Below are 19150 nucleotides of genomic sequence, written 5' to 3' on the forward strand. Positions count from 1 at the left end.
TCAGAACTCATATTTACACAACAGATTAACTCTCTTTCCCAACCACATTTCACCTAGTTCATCTCCGAACCCCAAGCAGTTTTCTTCTATGCTAATTTCCATCTTACGGTGGCATTAAACTTTGAGCAAAAACTGTGGCATTTAACTCTGGGCAACATCCAACCAACCATCCCCATCTCCACTTCCACAACTGCCACATCTTTCATGTATTATGGAGCCATCCCTACAGCTGAAGTATCTGCAATAATTGTGATTGCTCTCAGACATATCCCTCAACACCTATACCAGTACCCCCCCCCCCCTCCCAGTTTCTCTTCTCCTGCAATTACTCTATTGACTTGGTCCACAAACAAATTTCGCAGGCAGTCTCCTCCTCCATGTTTCTGACCATCATAGCTGCTACTTCCAAACAAGTTTGAAGCACCTCTATTAATATCCACTACCACTCAGCATCTGAAAGCTTCAGTAGATTACTCGGATGGGGCTGTAACATCCTCAAACCAAGCCCTTAAATGAGACAATCTCTCCCTGACATCTTGTCTATAGCAACTATCATTGCCTTCAGTTGACCTTCTAACCTTATCAACATCCTTATCAAACTGAATGACATTCCCAGACCACCATCTCTACTCCACAACCGATCACCACTTTTTCAATGTGAAGTGGCTAACATTTATGATAATTCAATATTTAATCACCTTTTCTGCACTTCCCCCTCCTCCCACTCCTTTTGCACAATCTTCTTCTCTTCTTTTTCTCACCCTCTCTCTATTGCTTCCTTATTCTCTTTCTGTACATTCCTTAATTGCATTCTTCTTTTCATTTTGTTTCACTTTCTCTTCAACTTTTAACCCACAGTTGACACAGTGTGTACTAATATACAATCTATAACCTCCTACTCCCTCTGAGAGCTTCTTTTCTCCTCACGTTATGTATCTTACCCCTCCACACTACCTATCTTGCAATCTCTCCCAAACATTTCCTATTCCCTTCATGAGAAAGAAACCTACGGCACAGAAATTGAGGAATACCAGCAGTATTTACTAGGAGATGCACCACATGAAGTCAAGTACAGGACAGCCTTAACGTCATTTTTATAAAACAGTTAAGGTTACAGCAATGTATTATGCATGAGATATACCATATCCATATTGAAGAACTAATACTTGTTACAAAAGAAATAAACGGTGAAGTTTTACACATATTACTTAATTACAGTTTAGGGTACAGAAAAATGTACAATGTAGAAAAAAACTGGGCTAAAATATTTAAAAGACTGACACAAAATGAATTATTCCAAATTTAATGAACAGGAGAACTGTTCTTAATAGAAAAAGCTGTGAATGGAAACTGTTCATGTGATCAACAAATCTCCATGCTCTTTGCAATCTTCTCTCACAGAATGCCAAAAATAATGCTTTTTGGATTAGTTTTATATTGGTTATTTTGTACATGTATCCTTTTCAGATTATAAAATGGCCTCAGTGGTTTATTTCATGAAGTAGTAGCACTTTTTGCCTTAAAATGTTTTAGACAGAACATGTGTGAACATATAGCACTAAGAGAAATGTTGCTCTATTTCAAAACTGGCATCTAACTGGAAAAGTGAAAGCTTGCTTTTTTTCCCCCAGACCAAGCTCCATGTTAAACATATTCCTATCCTTTAAATTATTATAAGTTTTTAATCCCACATAACAATGAGTCTAAGCACAAAGCTTTAATGGTGTGTAGTAATACTGAAACTTTCTATCTGAGGATGCTATAATGTTGCTTGTTTAAATTTTCAAGTTTATAGCAGTTATCTTGTCAAAAAACAAAACTTTTCAAAACTTTACAGTGAAGTAACGGTTACTTTCATGCAGTATTATGGCTGCAAATGTCCAAACTTAGGCCCCAGCTAATTTTACAATTTTTTTTCTGGTACAATACTTGACATGAATATCAAGCTATTTACATCTGTTGTTGTGGTTTTCAATCCGAAAACTGGTTTGATGCACATCACCATGCTACTCTATCCTGTGCAAGTCTCTTAATCTCCGAGTAACTGCTGCAAACCACAAGCCACATCCTTCTGAATCTGCTTACTGTATTCATCTCTTGGTCTCCCTTCATGAATCCCCCCCATTACTAAATTGGTGATCCCTTCATGTCTCAGTATGTGTTCTACCATCCGATCCCTTCTTCTAGTCAGATTACACCACAAATTTCTCTTCTCCTCAATTCTGTTCAGTACCTTCTCATTAGTTATGTGATCTACACATCTAATCTTCAGCATTATTCTATAGCACCAAATTTCAAAAGCATTTACATCTACACTTTCCAAATCATGATAAAGACCATGGCATGATGTGCCCAGAGAAACTATTGTTTTCTGTTTTCTACGTAGTTCTCCTAAAATATCCTTTATACAGGGTGTAGTAAACATTTAAAGAGAAGATTCAATAAAATATGTCCGACATTTGCAAACTATTTGAAAAGATGCTTCTTGATATACCAGGAATGTTCAGAAAGTAAGTGTACTGTTGACCTTAATGGGCTACGTTTTTTTGAGTGTTGGCAACAATGAGTGGTTGAGGGGTGAGATCCCTGACCAGAGTGCACATCATTGGAACACAGTAGTACGTAAAAGCACATTTAGCATCTAGTTACATGAAAGGTGTCAGTAAGAAATCATGTCAAGTGTGGGCCATTTATTGTGATCCACTTCCTGCTCACGGAAGGAATCTACATCTACATCTACTTGATTACTCTACTGTTCACAATAAAGTGCCTGGCAGAAGGCTCATTGAACCATCTTCAAGCTGTCTCTCTACCGTTCCACTCTTGAACAGCGTGCGGGAAAAACAAGCATTTAAATTTTTCTGTGTGAGGCCTGATTTCTCGTATTTTATCGTGAGGATCATTTCTCCCTACGTAGGTGGATGCCAACAGAATGTTTTTGCAGTCAGAGGAGAAAACTGGTGATTGAAATTTCATGAGAAGATCCCATTGCAACAAACAATGCCTTTCTTTTAATGATTGTCACTCCAACTCACTTGTCATGCCTGTGGCACTATCTCCTCTATTTCACGATAGTACAAAATGAGCTGCCCTTCTTTGAACTTTTTCAATGTCGTTCATCAGTCCCACCTGATGTGGGTCCCACACCGCACAGCAATACTCCAGAATAGGGCAGACAAGCATGATGTAAGCAGGCTCTTTAGTTGACCCGTTGCACCTTCTAGGGGTTCTACCAATGAACTGTGGGCTTTGGTTTGCTTTACCCACAATATTATTTATGTGATGATTCCAATTTAGGTTATTTGTAATTGTTATCCCTAAGTATTTAGTTGAATTTACTGCCTTAAGATTTGTGTGACTTATTGTGTAATCGAAATTTAGTGGGTTTCTTTTAGTACTCATGTGGATAACTTCACACTTTTCTTTATTCAGGGTCAATTGCCACTTTTCGCACCATACAGATATCTTATCTAAATCATTTTGCAAGTCGTTGTGATCATCTGATGATTTTACAAGACAGTAAGTGACAGCATCATTTGCAAACAAGCTAATAGGGCTACTCAGATTGTCTCCTGTGTCATTAATAGAGATCAGGAACAATAGATGGCCTATAAAACTTCCTTGGGAAGTTCTGTGTTACTTGATGACTTTCTGTCTATTACTTTGAACTGTGACCTTTCTGACAGGAAATCACGAATCCAGTCGCACAACTGAGGTGATATTCCATAGGCACGCAGTTCGGTTAGAAGATGCTTGTGAGGAACGGTGTTGAAAGCCTTCTGGAAATCTAAAAATATGGAATCAATTTGACATCCCCTGTCAATAGCACTCATTACTTCATGAGTATAAAGAGCTGGTTGTGTTTCACAAGAACGATGTTTTCTGAATCCGTGCTGACTATGTGTCAATAAATCATTTTCTTCAAGATGACTCATAATGTTCAAACACAGTATATGTTCTAAAGCCCTAATGCAAACCGATGTTAGTGATATGGGCCTGTAATTCAGTGGATCACTCCTATTCCCTTTTTAGGTATTGGTGTGACTTGAGCAATTTTCCATTCTTTAGGTACAGAACTTTCTGTGAGCGATTGGTTGTATATAATTGCTAAATATGCAGCATTTGTATCAGCATAACACATACTGAAATTTTTTCACCAAAAATAGTTTACAGTGAAGGTGTTATTACCAGAACGAGATGTGTTTAAGTGGTGTATGGAGTTTAGGGGAGGCAGAACAAATGTTCGTGGCGAACAGGGCAGTGGCAGACTTTTGATTTTGACTCATGAGTAGAGGCACTTGTTTCTCGTGAAGCACAAAATCAAGAAATTTTTATGAAATTTTACTAATTTTTCCCAAAACATCAAACTATTTACCTTTAAGCAAAATCATGAACTAATCGATGGCGTAATCACACCATTTGAAGTTAACAGAAGAAATTCAATTCAAGTTTTGGCAATGAAATCAAAATACCAGTGACACCACTTCGACATATATCAATTTCTTGTATTACATCAAGTATTGCTAACTCAATTTCCTGTGCAGGGAAATATGACATTCAACAATGTCCGGCACATTCTTTGATCTGCTGGTGTACTGCATGTTGAAAATTTTTGCTGATCGCCTGTGCAGTCAGTCTTACATTTTCTAATTTGTTTTTGTGCTGCAATTTGTTAAAATGAAAGTGATAGTTATTGTTCAAGAAAAAGAATTTCCAAGAGAGGGACTTCATGTGTTTGAGAAAACTAGATAGATACTTATGTGCAAATACCACAATGTGTGAACTGAGTGCCAGAGAAAGGACATATGCCTAAAACATACAACAATTCTTCCCATAAGAAGAACAAGGAGGAGGCACTAAAGATGACAGGTGTCAAAAGACAAGTTACTCTCACAGATATCATTGCAGCAGCAAAACGAGTGAAAACCAACCAAAGAGATCATTTTAAAAAACAACTCGAGCTTTCATTGAGATCAATATTTCACTGGAAATGTTGGTTACCCAAAGCTGAGAGTGTGGATGAACCAATACATATTACATTTGTGTAATATGGAGGGGAGTAAATAAGAGTTTGACTTATAATGGTGACAGTTTGATTGTGAGGCTTCAGAGCATCAATTTCCCTAGTGTTATTAAAAATAGACACACATGGTTTTACATAAAGAAATATTACTGGGAAGGAAGATAATTCCATCATACTTGCTATAATCCACAATTCTGCCCCAAAAACTATTCTTACTTTCATGGCAAGAATGACACACAGACATGGTGAATCATCAAAATTCAGGCTTTTCTGTGTTACCAACTGTCATGTGGCAAGATTTTTAAAATGTGGAAACAGAATGATCTACACAACCTAACCAAACTGCTATGCATCAGGATTTTATAATGTTCACAGCATGAAGTTTTGGGATGATGTATCGATGATGACAAACCTCTATTTACATGTCGACGAGTCAGCTGCAATGAAGCACAAATGCTGCACAATCACTGTGTTGGTGGTCAAAAGCCCCACAATTGAACAACTATCCATATTACTTCATAGTATCCCTTAATACATTTACATGGTTTTTGGAATCAAACTGAATATACTTCGCATACACAGTATGTTAATTATTATTCTCCTATTAGACATGGAAAAATATGAAGACTGGTGAGGTGAAACCATTGAACACAAATGTAATCGCAGGCACAATACATGCAGCACAAATGATGACTGAACATCCACAGGAGCATTTTAAGATCTGATTTCAGTATTCCATGGAAAATTAGGAACTATATGGTCATGCTACTTTTCTCGTCCACTGACATTTAGGCTTCGGTAATGCATGCTGGCCCCCTCATTCATTTCAAAGACAAGGAAATTAATAATTTAAATCCTTAAACAGTGTTACATAGTTCTCTAATATCAGATCTATCGAAATTTGAAGGTACTGGAGACTTGCCCTCAGCTGGAAGATTGCAGGAAGTTTCTGCACCTCACATCATCAGAGAGGAGGAGGAAAGATAAAAAGAAGCTGTGAAAGATGAGAGAGTTTCAGTTCTTTGTGGCGACATGACAGGCAGAAAAGGGCAGTGTATGTTCATGGTACAATTTAGAATTTGTTTGGTGGGGGAGTGAAAGTTACTGCAAATGCTAAAGAATGTTCACAAGCAATTATGGGTGCAATTCAGAAACTTGAAATTCACTACCAAACTGTAGTTTCTATAACTTTAGATTCAGCTTGTTATATGGGCAAGTGTATAAACACAATTAGGGTTTTAGTTTCAGAAGAGTTAGTAGATATATGGTATTAGGCTCATATAAACATCTCCCATAATACCCAGAAGAGAAAGCATGCATACATTCAATTCTCATATCAAAAATATGTAGGTGAATCCACAGGAGCTAAATTTTCCCATATTCCTTCCATACACAGATGAGATTCATGGTTTAAAAGTGTTGAGTATCTTGGAAAATTTCTCAATTACATATAGTATAACCCTGCTTTTAAATTCCCAGAATTAATGTTTCCCCACCATTTATGACATTTTTTATCATTACCATCGAACTTCCTGTGCCCACAATGTTAATTTGCACCCAATTTGGTGTCAACATACTTATGATTTTCCCGCAATTTATGCATTACGAAAAAATGTTTATGGAGAAAAACTGACACTGGCATGATGTTGGCTGTCCAGTAGTGTTTACAAATATCATGTGGTTAAGTTTCTTTACACCAGGGCACTCTACTCAGTGGGTTTGAATCAGTAAACATGTAAAATTTGGAACAACTCATGCCATATTTCCCATGACTGCCAAGTTCTACTAGGTGTGGTGGCTGATGGGAGTAATTATGTTCGTTCAAATGAAGATATCATGACCAATCACAACCATTTCCAAACTGTCTGTACTGTGCAAATGCAATTTCGTGATTGTTGTGCTCATAGTGACACCTTTGTTGAACCATAATTAGCATGTTTTGACATGTGGCCACTTGGAGCATTAGTTGATACTGTCATTCACTTTACATGGCTCAAATGTTTTTAGTTGAAACACAGGTCCGATTATGTATCTTTTTCATGCTGAGCAAAATATGTTTCGAGAATTTATTCTTATTGTCACGAGCAGCATTTACATGTGTATTTTTGTGATGTAACACAAACAAACAATATGAGTAATAGTTTGCATGTGTGTGAATTGCTACATAACTTAGAAGGCACAGTGCCTGATAACCTCAAAAAGACAACTACAGTGCAAGAGATGCAGAATAACACATATTCAAGCACCACACAAAATACTTATGTACACATTTACACTCAACAACAAGAAAAAACTTCTCAATATGCGTCAGCTTAAGCATGAAAAAATATGCAACTAGTGCAGTATTTCAAACAATGGAAAATCCAGAATGGAATGTAACAATATGAGAGAAGGAAAGTTGCTACTCACCATATAGCAGAGATGCTGAGCCACGACAGGCACAATAAAAAGATTCACACAAACATAGATTTCGGCCATTAAGGCCTTTGTCAGCAGTAGATACACATACACACACGCACACACACATTCACGGAAGCAAAACTTGCACACACATCTGCAGTCTCAGAGAGCTGAAACTACACTGTAAGCAGCAGCACCAGTGCATGATGGGAGTGGCGACTGGGTGGGGGTAAGGAGGAGGCTGGGGCGGGGAGGGAGAGGGGTAGTATGGTGGGAGTGGGGGACAGTGGAGTGTTGCAGTTTAGACGGAGGGTAGGAGAGAAGGTGTGGAGAGGGGAGGGGGTAAGTAGTGGAAAGGTGATAAATAAAAATAATAATAAAAATAAAAGAAATTAAATGACTGGTTGTGGCGGTCGAAATGACGGCTGTGTAGTACTGGAATGGGAACAGGGAAGGGGCTGGATGGGTGAGGACAGTGACTAACAAAGGTTGAGGCCAGGAGGGTTACGGGAACGTTGGATGTATTGCAGGGAAAGTTCCCACCTGCGCATCTAGGTCTATTGCAGGGGTATGAGCCGTTAGGTAAGGAATTCGGAGCAGGGGTTGTGTAAGGATGGACGAGTATATTGTGTAGGTTCGGTGGACGGTGGAATACCACGGTAGGAGGGGTGGGAAGGATAGTGGGTAGGACATTTCTCATTTCAGGGCATGACAAGAGGTAATAAAAACCCTGGCGGAGAATGTAATTCAGTTGTTCCAGTCCCGGATGGTAATGAGTTATGAGGGGAATGCTCTTCTGTGGCCAGTCTGTGGGACTTTGGGAGGTAGTGGGAGACAGGAAAGATAAGGCACAGGAGATTTGTTTTTGTACAAGGACAGGAGGATAATTACAGTCAGTGAAGGCTTCAGTGAAACCCTTGGTATATTTAGAGAGGGACTGCTCATCACTGCATATGTGATTACCACGGGTGGCTAGGCTATACGGAAGGGACTTCTTGGTATGAAACAGGTGGCAGCTGTCGAAGTGGAGGTATTGCTGGTGGTTAGTAGGTTTGATATGGACGGAGGTACTGATGTAGCCATCTCTGAGGCGGAGGTACTCATCTATGGAGGTGACTTGTTGGGTTGAGTAGGACCAGGTGAAGCAAATGGGGGAGAAGTTGTTGAGGTTCTGGAGGAATGTGAATAAGGTGTCCTCACCTTTAATCCAGATAGCAAAGATGTCATCAATGAATCTGAACCAGGGGAGCAGTTTAGGAGTCTGGGTTTTTAGGAAGGATTCCTCTAGATAGCCCATGAAAAGGTTAGCATAGGATGGTGCCATGTGGGTGCCCATAGCTGTACGACGGATTTATTTGTAGGTAATGCCTTCAAAGGAGAAGTAATTGTGGGTGAGGATATAGTTGGTCATGGAGACTAGAAGGAGGTTGTTGGTTTGGAATCCATAGGGCATCTGGAAAGGTAGCGTTTGATAGCAGTAAGGCCATGGGCATTAGGAATGTTAGTGTACAGGGAGGTGGCATCAATAGTGACGAGCAGGGCACTGTGAGGTAAAGGAAGAGGAACTGTGAAGAGTTGGTCAACAAAATGGTTGGTATCTTTTGTATATGAGAAGAGGTTCCGAGTAATAGGTGTGTATGTGTGTCTGCTGCTGACAAAGGCCTTAATGGCCGAAAGCTATGTTTGTGTTAATCTTTTTATTGTGCCTATCGCGGCTCAGCATCTCCGCTATATGGTGAGTAGCAACTTTCCTTCTCTCGTATTGTTACATTCCATCCTGGATTTTCCATTGTTTGATTTTTGCCTGATGGCTTTTCTTGAATCCTAACCCTGTGCTGTTTTCCTTTGTAACTACTTTCTTTTTCGTTGCTATACTCAATGTCCATCCTTCTTTCTTTTCTTTCCTGTGTTTCTGTTATTGCCTTACGAAGCGCACTGCACGCACTATTTATGAGCCACACTGTATCAACGGACTCGGCCACGCGCAACAGTCAGCATCAAGAACACGCTGATTGTTGGTGCAGCATCTTATGTCCCACATTACTCCCCCCGATATAATTAAGCCTATACCTTCAAACTGATCATGCTCCGTGTCAGTTCCAGTATTTTTGCGTGTTATCTCCTGCACTATTCCCATGCCACATGATCTTACATTTCTAACTATGAACACCTCCCCACCATCCCCCGCACTTTCTCCATTCTATCCCTGTTCGCACCCACTAAATCCAACTCATCCATTCACATCTGCCGTCCCCCTTCTCTACGCTTATCAACCCTCAAACCTGCTACCCACAGTAATATACTTATATTTATTAATGATTAGTTATTCTCTACTTTGACCTTTGTGACTTCTCGCCAATTTTAGTGGGTTTTCGCCTTCCACTATCATCGTCTTCATCAGATTTAATCTCTTTTTCCCCCTGTGCATCCATTTCATACTTTTCACACGTATTTGGGTGTATTTTTGTGTAATTTTTCAGACGTAATTCTACTTTCTTACGTATTTTTTCACATTTTTGCACCACCATGGATCCTTGCTCCTTCCATCTGCGTCAATACAGAAAAGTTTCCTTATCCCTAGCCAGATCCCAGTCCCACATTCTGTTCCTGTGTGCTTGCTTGGCTCATGAAATCACCCCTAATGGCCTTACCATCAAAATACCCATCTCTGGTTGCCACCCCTCCTTCCACAATGACCTCCACCTGTTCAGATTCCGTCAATCCTTAACCCTCACCAACATAGTCCTGCAAAACCATATCAACCAAGCCCAATCCTCCTTGCAGTACCTTCTCTCCATCCGCAAAATTCTCCTGCTGTGTAATCCCAGATTCCGGGAATCCATAACACACATTGAAACTCTTGCCCTGCAGGAACTTGAGCAACATGCACAATGCCACCTCAAAAAGCTCTCCATCCTGTTCACTTCTTACTCCCACCTCAGAGTAGCACTGTCCACCACTTCTACGAGGGTTGTTTTTTAAGTAAGGGCCGTTTTTATTTTTTAAAAAAGATACAAATACTTTTGTAAAAAAACTTTTATTTTCTGATTCTACACACTTTTACCTATTTTTCTACATAGTTGCCTTGTTTATTTAAGCACTTGTCATACCGTACAACTAAGTTTTTAATTCCCTCTTCAAAGAATCCGGCCACCTGCTCCGACAGCCAAGAGTTCACGGCCGCTTTCACTTCATCGTCGTTATTGAAGCGCTGCCCGCCAAGATGGTGTTTCAGGTACCGGAAAAGGTGAAAATTGCTAGGAGCAAGGTCGGGGCTGTATGGTGCATGGTCCAAAACTTCCCAGCCAAAAGAATCAATCAAATTCCGAGTCTTTTGAGAGGTGTGAGGCCTAGCATTATCATGCAGGAGCAAAACTCCTTTTGTCAGCATGCTGTGCCTTTTGTTTTGAATTGTTCTGCGGAGCTTCTTTAGAGTTGCACAGTAGGCATCTGAGTTGATTGTCGTTCCTCGTGGCATAAAGTCCACTAGCAAAACACCGCGCTGGTCCCAGAACACAGTTGCCATAATCTTGCGCTTTGACAGCGTCTGTTTGGCTTTGACCTTGACGGGTGAGGTTATGTGTCGCCATTCCATCGATTGTCGCTTGCTTTTGGGAGTGATATGGGATACCCATGTTTCATCTCCAGTGACAATTTGACTCAACATGTCATCCCCTTCTTCCTTGTAACGAATCAAAAAGTCCAATGAAGTGGCAAATCTCTTCCCTTTGTGGTCCTCTGTGAGGAGTCTGGGTACCCACCGAGAACACAGTTTCATAAAGTTTAGGTTTTCAGACACAATTTTGTACAAAACCGATCTTGAAACTTGTGGAAATTCCAAAGAAAGAGTGGAAATTGTGAATCTTCTGTCCTCACGAATCTTTGTTTCGACTGCAGCCACCAAATCATCAGTGATCACAGACGGCCGGCCTGAGCGTTCTTCGTCATGGACGTTTTGACGGCCATTTTTAAACTCTCTAACCCATTGATGCACTTTACCTTCACTCATTGCATTCAAGCCATAAACTTCTGTTAACTGACGATGAATTTCTGCAGCTGATAGGCTTCTCGCGGTCAAAAAACATATCACTGACCGTATCTCACACGCGGTGGGCGATTCAATAATCGTAAACATTATAAAGTAGCACAGCGATGCATACATGTCAGCTATAGAGCTGCAACTTACATCAGTGTGAACGGGAAGGATACCGGCAAGTGGCGCGGTGGTTTGTTGCGGCGTCCGCGCAAACTACGGGACTAAACGCGCAAACGGCCCTTAGTTAAAAAAACAACCCTCGTACAACAACCTCCAAACCTCCCCCACACCCCCTCATAGCTGACAAACCTTGTCTTGCAGAGCTACTACACTTACCCCACCCTCCGAAACTCCCTCCTACCACCACACAGAACTCAAATCCCAAACAGACTCACAACACAGTCATGAACCTTTCCTCCAGAAGCCTTAGTCCCACAGAAATATCAGTCCTCTCCAAAGGCCTCAAACTGCCCCACTCCCAAATTCAACCATGTTAGTTAAAGACGTTCTCACCTTCTCATGGTCCCTACAGTGGAAACACTTTTTCGCGACCAACCTGACCAATCAGACTCAACCAAGGACCAACATTGAACCTTACCTAACTCAGTTCACTCCTCCATCCAACCGCAATCCACTCCCACTGCCTCCAAACCACCCCCTGTAAACTTTCCAGAATTTCTTATCCTCGAATCTTGCCTCACAATCATTCTCCAAATCCCTCAACATGCATACCAACCTTTCATCTGCAGAAAGAACCGCAGTCCGCCATCTAAAAACTGATCCCAATATTATAATCCTTCCTGCAGACAAAGTCTCCACCACCGTAGTTTTGAACCGCAGGGATTACATGGCAGAAGGACTCCATCAGCTGTCAGTTACTTCCACCTACAAACCATGCTACAGTGATCCCATTCCAGCAATCCAGCAGGATCTCCAATCACTACTCAAATCCTTAGGCCCATCCCAGAACCTCTCACCAGAGTCCGTCTCTCTACTTACCCCTACCACTCCCCGCACTCCCATCTTCTACATGCTTCCTAAAGTCCATAAACCCAACCACCCAGGATGCCCCATTGTGGCCGGTTACTGTGCTCCCACTGAGAGACTCTCTGCTCTCGTAGACCAACACCTTCAACCTATTACCCAGAACCTATCCTCCTATATAAAAGATACCAACCATTTCCTCGACCGACTCTCCACAGTTCCTCTCCCTTTACCACACAGTGCCCTGCTTGTTACTATTGATGCTACCTCCCTGTTCGCTAACATTCCTAATACCCATGGCCTTACTGCTATAAATGCTACCTTTCCAGATTCCCTATGGATTCCAAACCAACAACCTCTTTCCTTGTCTCCTTGTCTCACCCACAATTACTTCTCCTTTGAAGGCATTACCTACAAACAAATCCGCAGTACGGCTATGGGCATCCGCATGGCACCATCCTATGCTAACCTTTTCAAGGGCCATCTAGAGGAATCCTTCCTAAAAACCCAGAATCCTAAACCGCTCACCTGGTTCAGATTCATTGATGACATCTTTGCTACCTGGATTGAAGGTGAGAACACCTTATTCACATTCCTCCAGAACCTCAACAACTTCTCCCCCATTTGCTTCACCTGGTCCTACTCAACCCAACAAGTCACCTCCATAGATGAGTACCTCCGTCCATATCAAACCTACTAACCACCAGCAATACCTCCACTTCGACAGCTGCCACCCGTTTCATACCAAGAAGTCCCTTCCGTACAGCCTAGCCACTCGTGGTCATCACATATGCAGTGATGTGCAGTCCCTCTCTAAATATACCAAGGGTCTCACTGAAGCCTTCACTGACCGTAATTATCCTCCCATCCTTGTACAAAAACAAATCTCCTGTGCCTTATCTTTCCTGTCTCCCATCACCTCCCAAAGTCCCACAGTCCAGCGACAGAGGAGCATTCCCCTCGTAACTCAGTACAATCCGGGACTGGAACAACTGAATTACATTCTCCGCCAGGGTTTTTATTACCTCTCGTCATGCCCTGAAGTGAGAAATCTCCTAGCCACTATCCTTCCCACCCTCCTACCATGATATTCCGCCGTCCACCGAACCTACACAATATACACGTCCATCCTTACACAATCCCTGCTCTGAATCCCTTACCTCATGGCTCATACCCCTGTAATAGACCTAGATGCAAGAGCTGTCCCATACATCCTCCTACCACCACCTACTCCATTCCGGTCACTAACATTACCTACAACATCAAAGGCAGGGCTAACTGTGAAACCGGTCATGTGATTTTCAAGCTAAGCTGCAACCACTGTGCTGCATTCTATGTAGGCATGACAACCAACAAGCTGTCTGTCAGCATGAATGGCCACTGACAAACTGTGACCAAAAAACAAGTGGACCACCCTGCTTCACAGCCTGTGCCATATGAATCCTTCCCACCAACACCAGCTTTTCTGAATTGCGCAGGTGGTAAATTTCCCTGCAATACGTCCTACATTCCCATAACCCTCCTGCCCTCAACCTTTGTTAGTCACTGTTCTCACCCATCCAGCCCCCTCCCTGTTCCCATTCCAGTACTACACAGCCGTCATTTCGACCACCACAACCAGTCTTTCAATTTCTTTTATTTTTATTATTATTTTTATTCCTCTCCTTTCCACTACTTACCCCCTCCACACCTTCTCTCCTACCCTCCGTCTAAACTGCAACACTTCACTGTCCACCACTCCCACCATACTATTCCTCCCCCTCCCCATCCCAGCCTCCTCCTTAGTCCCACCCAGTCACCACTCCCATCATGCACTGGTGCTGCTGCTCGCAGTGTAGTTTCAGCTCTCTGAGACTGCAGTGTGTGTGCTAGTTGCGCTTGTGTGTGTGTGTGTGTGTGTGTGTGTGTGTGTGTACTCCTGAGAAACGCCTTAATGGCCGAAAGCTATGTTTGTGTGAATCTTTTTATTGTGCCCATCACAGCTCAGCATCTCCGCTATATGGTGAGTAGCAACTTTCCTTCTCTTGTATTAGTCCATTATTTCATTATTTATATAATGAATGACAGTTGCAGGCTTTCAAAAACATTGATTATGACATATGAGATTGAGTCAAATGTTACTACTTCCCAGAAAGTTATTAATTCCATTTACATCAGTGGTTTTTATTAGATAATAAACCTTTATTACATAATAAACAAACCCTGACAAGTCTTTGATGACTGTTATGTACATATATCATACATTAAGTGGGAAAACGCAAGGAGGTATCTTATACATAACTTTTACAATTTTCCCATATTTTACATTTTCCTGCATCTTACACCATCTTTTTGAAGTCCCTTGAAAAGTGTAAAAGTGGGGTTTCACCATAATAGAATTTGTTGAAACTGTTGAAGATGAGAGTGTTGCTGTGAACTAATTTAAAGCCTGAACCTCTAATGAAGTAAAAACAGTGTCTAGCTATTTTCTTGCTGGCCATTGCTCAGAATTTTTCAATTTGATGCTGACATAAAGCTCCAGGGTGCCATTAATTTATGTTTCACAATCTAAGCTTAGTCACCTTCCAAAGAGCTTTAAATGAACAGAAGATGCAACTAACTACTTCCTCCTCCATTAGACATCCTCAGATAAACTTCATGAACTGCCAAAGCAGATGCAAGCACATTTAACATCTCTGTTTCAAGCTGTAGGTAGAGCAAGTCTGATAAAATTGAACCACTTAATGGAGTGTGACATAGAAAAGATTGTCATTTCTTCTATCATATTGCCCCTGATCCTAGAAACATAATGGAAGGCGATCCAGATAGTGTTAAAGTCTCTCAGCTAAAGAAGCCAATGCCCATTCTACAAGAACTTTAGGGATTTAGTTGCTAGTTCTTGTAGGGAAAATAAGATGTAGATGTCTCTGCATCAGAGTACGTGCATCTTGTGGAAGCTGCAGTGATGGCTTAGCAGATTGCAGGGAGTAGTGTCGATAGAAGACATTTTCAACATATTGTAATACAATGTCTGACAGGAGAACAGCTCTGACCTCCAGTAATATGGAAGTCATGGTATCAATGTCTTTTTCAGATTGATTTGTGGTTTATGTACATAGGCTAGGCCCTACTAACCTAAGTGACAAGATACATGTTTTACAAACATTCATGCTTGATTTATGTTTTCATCAGATGTATAATTTTCATGCTTTTTGAATTTATGTAAAACAAAAAGATGCTGCAAATATGCTAGCAATGATTTTTGCTTTAGCTTTTATTGCTGAAAAGTGGAAATAAAATTTATGGAAATTATTGACAAAAAGATATAAAAATAGCAAAAAACAAACTGAAATAGCTTTTTAAAAATGGAGAAATCAGGCAAAAATTTTCTCTGCAAATGGATGCCTCCACTGATGAGTGGGTGCACAAAATTGAGGAAGTGTTCGTGAATACTGCCAATCATCAGTGGATGAAATTACTGCTATGTTTCCACAACTCTAAGGAAATCTCTTCTGTTAGTCACAGAAACAAACCATATGCAAGAAGGGTCCCAAAACAACTAACTGAGCAGCACATGAAAAATCAGGTCAATGTTACCCACAAGTTTCTTGAGCAACTTCACTTGGAAGATAAGGATTTTCTGAGCTCTATTGTGACCAGGGATGAAGCATGGGTGGTTCGCTATACGCCTGAGGCAAAAACACAGTGGTTTCACATGAATTCCCCATCTGCCAAAAAATTCATAACCACAATTTCAGGCAAAACAATCATGACCTCAGTGTTTTGTGACCAAAAAGGCACCATTTTGGTCAAATTTTTGCCTCAGGGGGGAACCATCAATGCACAATGATATTATGAGACTCTTATCTTGCATTTTTTCAAAAATACTTGTTTCAAAAAATAAAAATATAATACACTTAATTTCTGAACATGCCTCATACTTATAAGTCCCAGTGGAACATAGCAATGATAATGTAGAAAATATATAATACTAAATTGTTTTTACTATAGTTTCTGTTTTATCTTTAACCACACTGTGCATGTATGTATCAAGTGTGAATCAAAGAAGGAATATGACTGAAATCTAGTAACGACATTTCTTTCCCTCTGCTAACAGATAATCACAATATTTCCTAAGATGACATTTTAAATCAACTTTATTTTCCTTATCACTTGTAATTGTTAATATCTCAGTCTGGACTAGAAATGATGATAATGTAATAAGGCTTAAAATACAAATGAATCACATTATCAAACAAATACATTATGTGAATCATACTTCATGGATCGAATAACAGATTACAATAAAGAAAATGTTCAGTTTTGTCTCACCTGAGATGATGAAACATTTCTCAGCGATTTTAAAAGTGGCTCTGATGAAATGCTCTCCATACTGTCATGCTGAATAACAAGGTCTGCTAACTCATCATCTAAGGTGGTCAGCTGGTCAATAAGTGAATTTCTTGATTCAGTTGCTCTTTCCCAAAGCTTACCATGTCGTTGCTGACAAACTGGTGTTTGGGTGTAAGTCTTCCCTTGGTCTTTTTCACTCCATGATAGAATATTTAGTGAAACAAGATCAATAATGCCTGAAAATTTTTTCTCATCATCATAGACTGGCAGTTGAATGAGCAATGGATTTAAATCCAGCTTGTATTTTAAAGATTCCACAGATAAGTTCAGACTTGCATCTCTACGATCCATTTTATTAACAAAAATAATACGTGGAATATCATAGCGGTCTGCCTGTCTCCATACCGTCAGTGTCTGAGCCTCAACACCTGTAGATAAGAAGTTAAATTTTAGTGATAAAAAAATAAAAGAATATATATTATAAGAAGTCTAAATTATTCACTGTATGATTATAGGAAATAAAATCTTAATTTTGATCCATAAACATTAAGAACAATGAGAACAAATAAATAAATAAAATTAACACAAGACTGAATATAAAAAGTGTGGTGCAGGTTGGGAGTGGTATTTGATTAGAATTTTAATAAGTGTGGGCTTCTGACCAAATGCTTTGGTTTACTAACAACACTTTACAATGCCAGAACAAATACATAAATAAACAAGGAAAACACTCACACTTAATCACCAAATCAGTTAACTTCAAATGAAACAAAGAGAATCAGATACTCATCTCTCAGTAATAAAATAATAAAAGCTTAAAAGAGGGCACAAAGAATTTCACCTAAGATAAATCTAAATATTATTTTTTAAAAATATGGCTTTGGCCACAAAAACTAACCCTACAAGAGAAACAAAAATAATACTGCACAACACCACTAGCATCTCAGAAAATGTGAAGAACATCTAACCCACACACAGTGGAAAGTCGAGGATGGAATAATAACAATCCTTTGAAAAATATAGATTGCTACTCACCACATGGAGGAGATGCTGAGTCGCAGACAGGCACAATGGAAAGACTTCTGTATATTTTAGCTTTTGGCCAAAAGGACTACTTCTGCTCTCTCTCTCTCTCTCTCTCTCTCTCTCTCTCTCTCTCTCTCTCTCACACACACACACACACACACACACACACACACATGACCTCTGCCAACAGACTGAGTCATAACTGTGCTTGATGGGAGGAGCAATCCAGTGGTGGTGGTAAGGAGGAGGCATGGGGCAGTGAAAGGGATTGGGGAGGGGGGGGGGGGGACGTTGCAGGGTGGGGTAGGGGAAGACACAGTGCTGCTTGAAGAGTGTGTAGGGATGTGTTCGGGACAGGGTTGGGGCTACTAGGTCCAGTCAGGAACTTGAGGGGGGTGGGGGTGGGAAAACGGAGAGAAGTAAAGAAGAAAAGCACTAGTATATCGATTGGTGGAATAGAAGGTATTGGAATAAAAGGCAGTGTTGTGCTGTAGTGGGAGCAGAGAAGGGGATAGGTAAGTGGAGGACAGGGACTAGTAAAAGTTGAGGTCGAGGAGTTATGGGAATGTAGCATATACTGCAGGTAGAGTTCCCACCTGTGCAGTTCACAAAATATGGAGTTGGTAGGAAGGATACAGATGGTATAGGCTATGAAGCAGTCATTGAAGAGAAACACAGTGTGTTGGGCAGCATGTTCAGCAACTGGCTGGTCCAGGTGTCTCTTGGCCGCAGTTTGTTGGTGGCCATTCACGCCGTCAGACAACTTGTTAGTCATCATTCCCATGTACAAAGCAGCACAGTGATTGCAGCTTAATCTGTAGATGACACAACTGCTTTAACAAGAAGCTCTGCTTTTGTGCCTTTGATAGGACAGGAAATGGCTGTGTCAGGGCTGGAGAACCAGATTCAGTTGCTCTGGTCCTGAGTGGTACTGAGTCATGAGGGGATTGCTCCTTTGTGGCTGCACAATGGGTATGTGGGAGGTGATAGGTGACTGGAGAGACAATGTCTGGGAGATCTGTTTTTGTATAAAGTTGGGTGGCTACTTTTGGCCTTTGAAGGCCTCACTGAGAACTTTGGTATATTTGGAGAGGGGTTGCCCGTCACTGCAGATACGACAACCACAGGTGGTTAGGCTGTTAAGAAGGGACTTCTTGGTATGGAATGAGTGGCAGCTGTCGAAGAGGATGAATTGCCCATGATTGGTAGGTTTGATACTGATAGAGATACCAATGTAGCCACCCTTGAAGTGGGTGTCAACATTGCGGAAGGTGGCTTTTTGGGTTGAGGAGGACCAGGTGAAGCAAATGGTGGAGAAGATGTTGAGGTTCTGGAGGAATGTGGTTGGG

The 19150-nt window shown here is 40.8% G+C and overlaps 1 protein-coding gene across 10 annotated transcripts in view; it reads right to left on the minus strand.

The window, feature by feature from the left end:
• The window catches only part of LOC126192659 (ribosome-releasing factor 2, mitochondrial), a 253755-nt gene that overhangs the window by 144718 nt on the left and 89887 nt on the right, over nt 1–19150 (minus strand). For all 10 annotated transcript variants that reach the window (XR_007538482.1, XM_049932628.1, XM_049932619.1 and 7 more), the window contains one exon: nt 16755–17203. Coding sequence is in view for 9 of the 10 variants with exons in the window: in XM_049932628.1 (XP_049788585.1) it covers nt 16755–17203 (449 nt within the window). In the remaining variant the exon portion in view is untranslated. The remainder of the gene's footprint in view (nt 1–16754; nt 17204–19150) is intronic.

This window comes from Schistocerca nitens, chromosome 1, assembly GCF_023898315.1.
Source record: "Schistocerca nitens isolate TAMUIC-IGC-003100 chromosome 1, iqSchNite1.1, whole genome shotgun sequence".
In the NCBI taxonomy this organism is placed as follows: Eukaryota; Metazoa; Arthropoda; class Insecta; order Orthoptera; family Acrididae; genus Schistocerca; species Schistocerca nitens.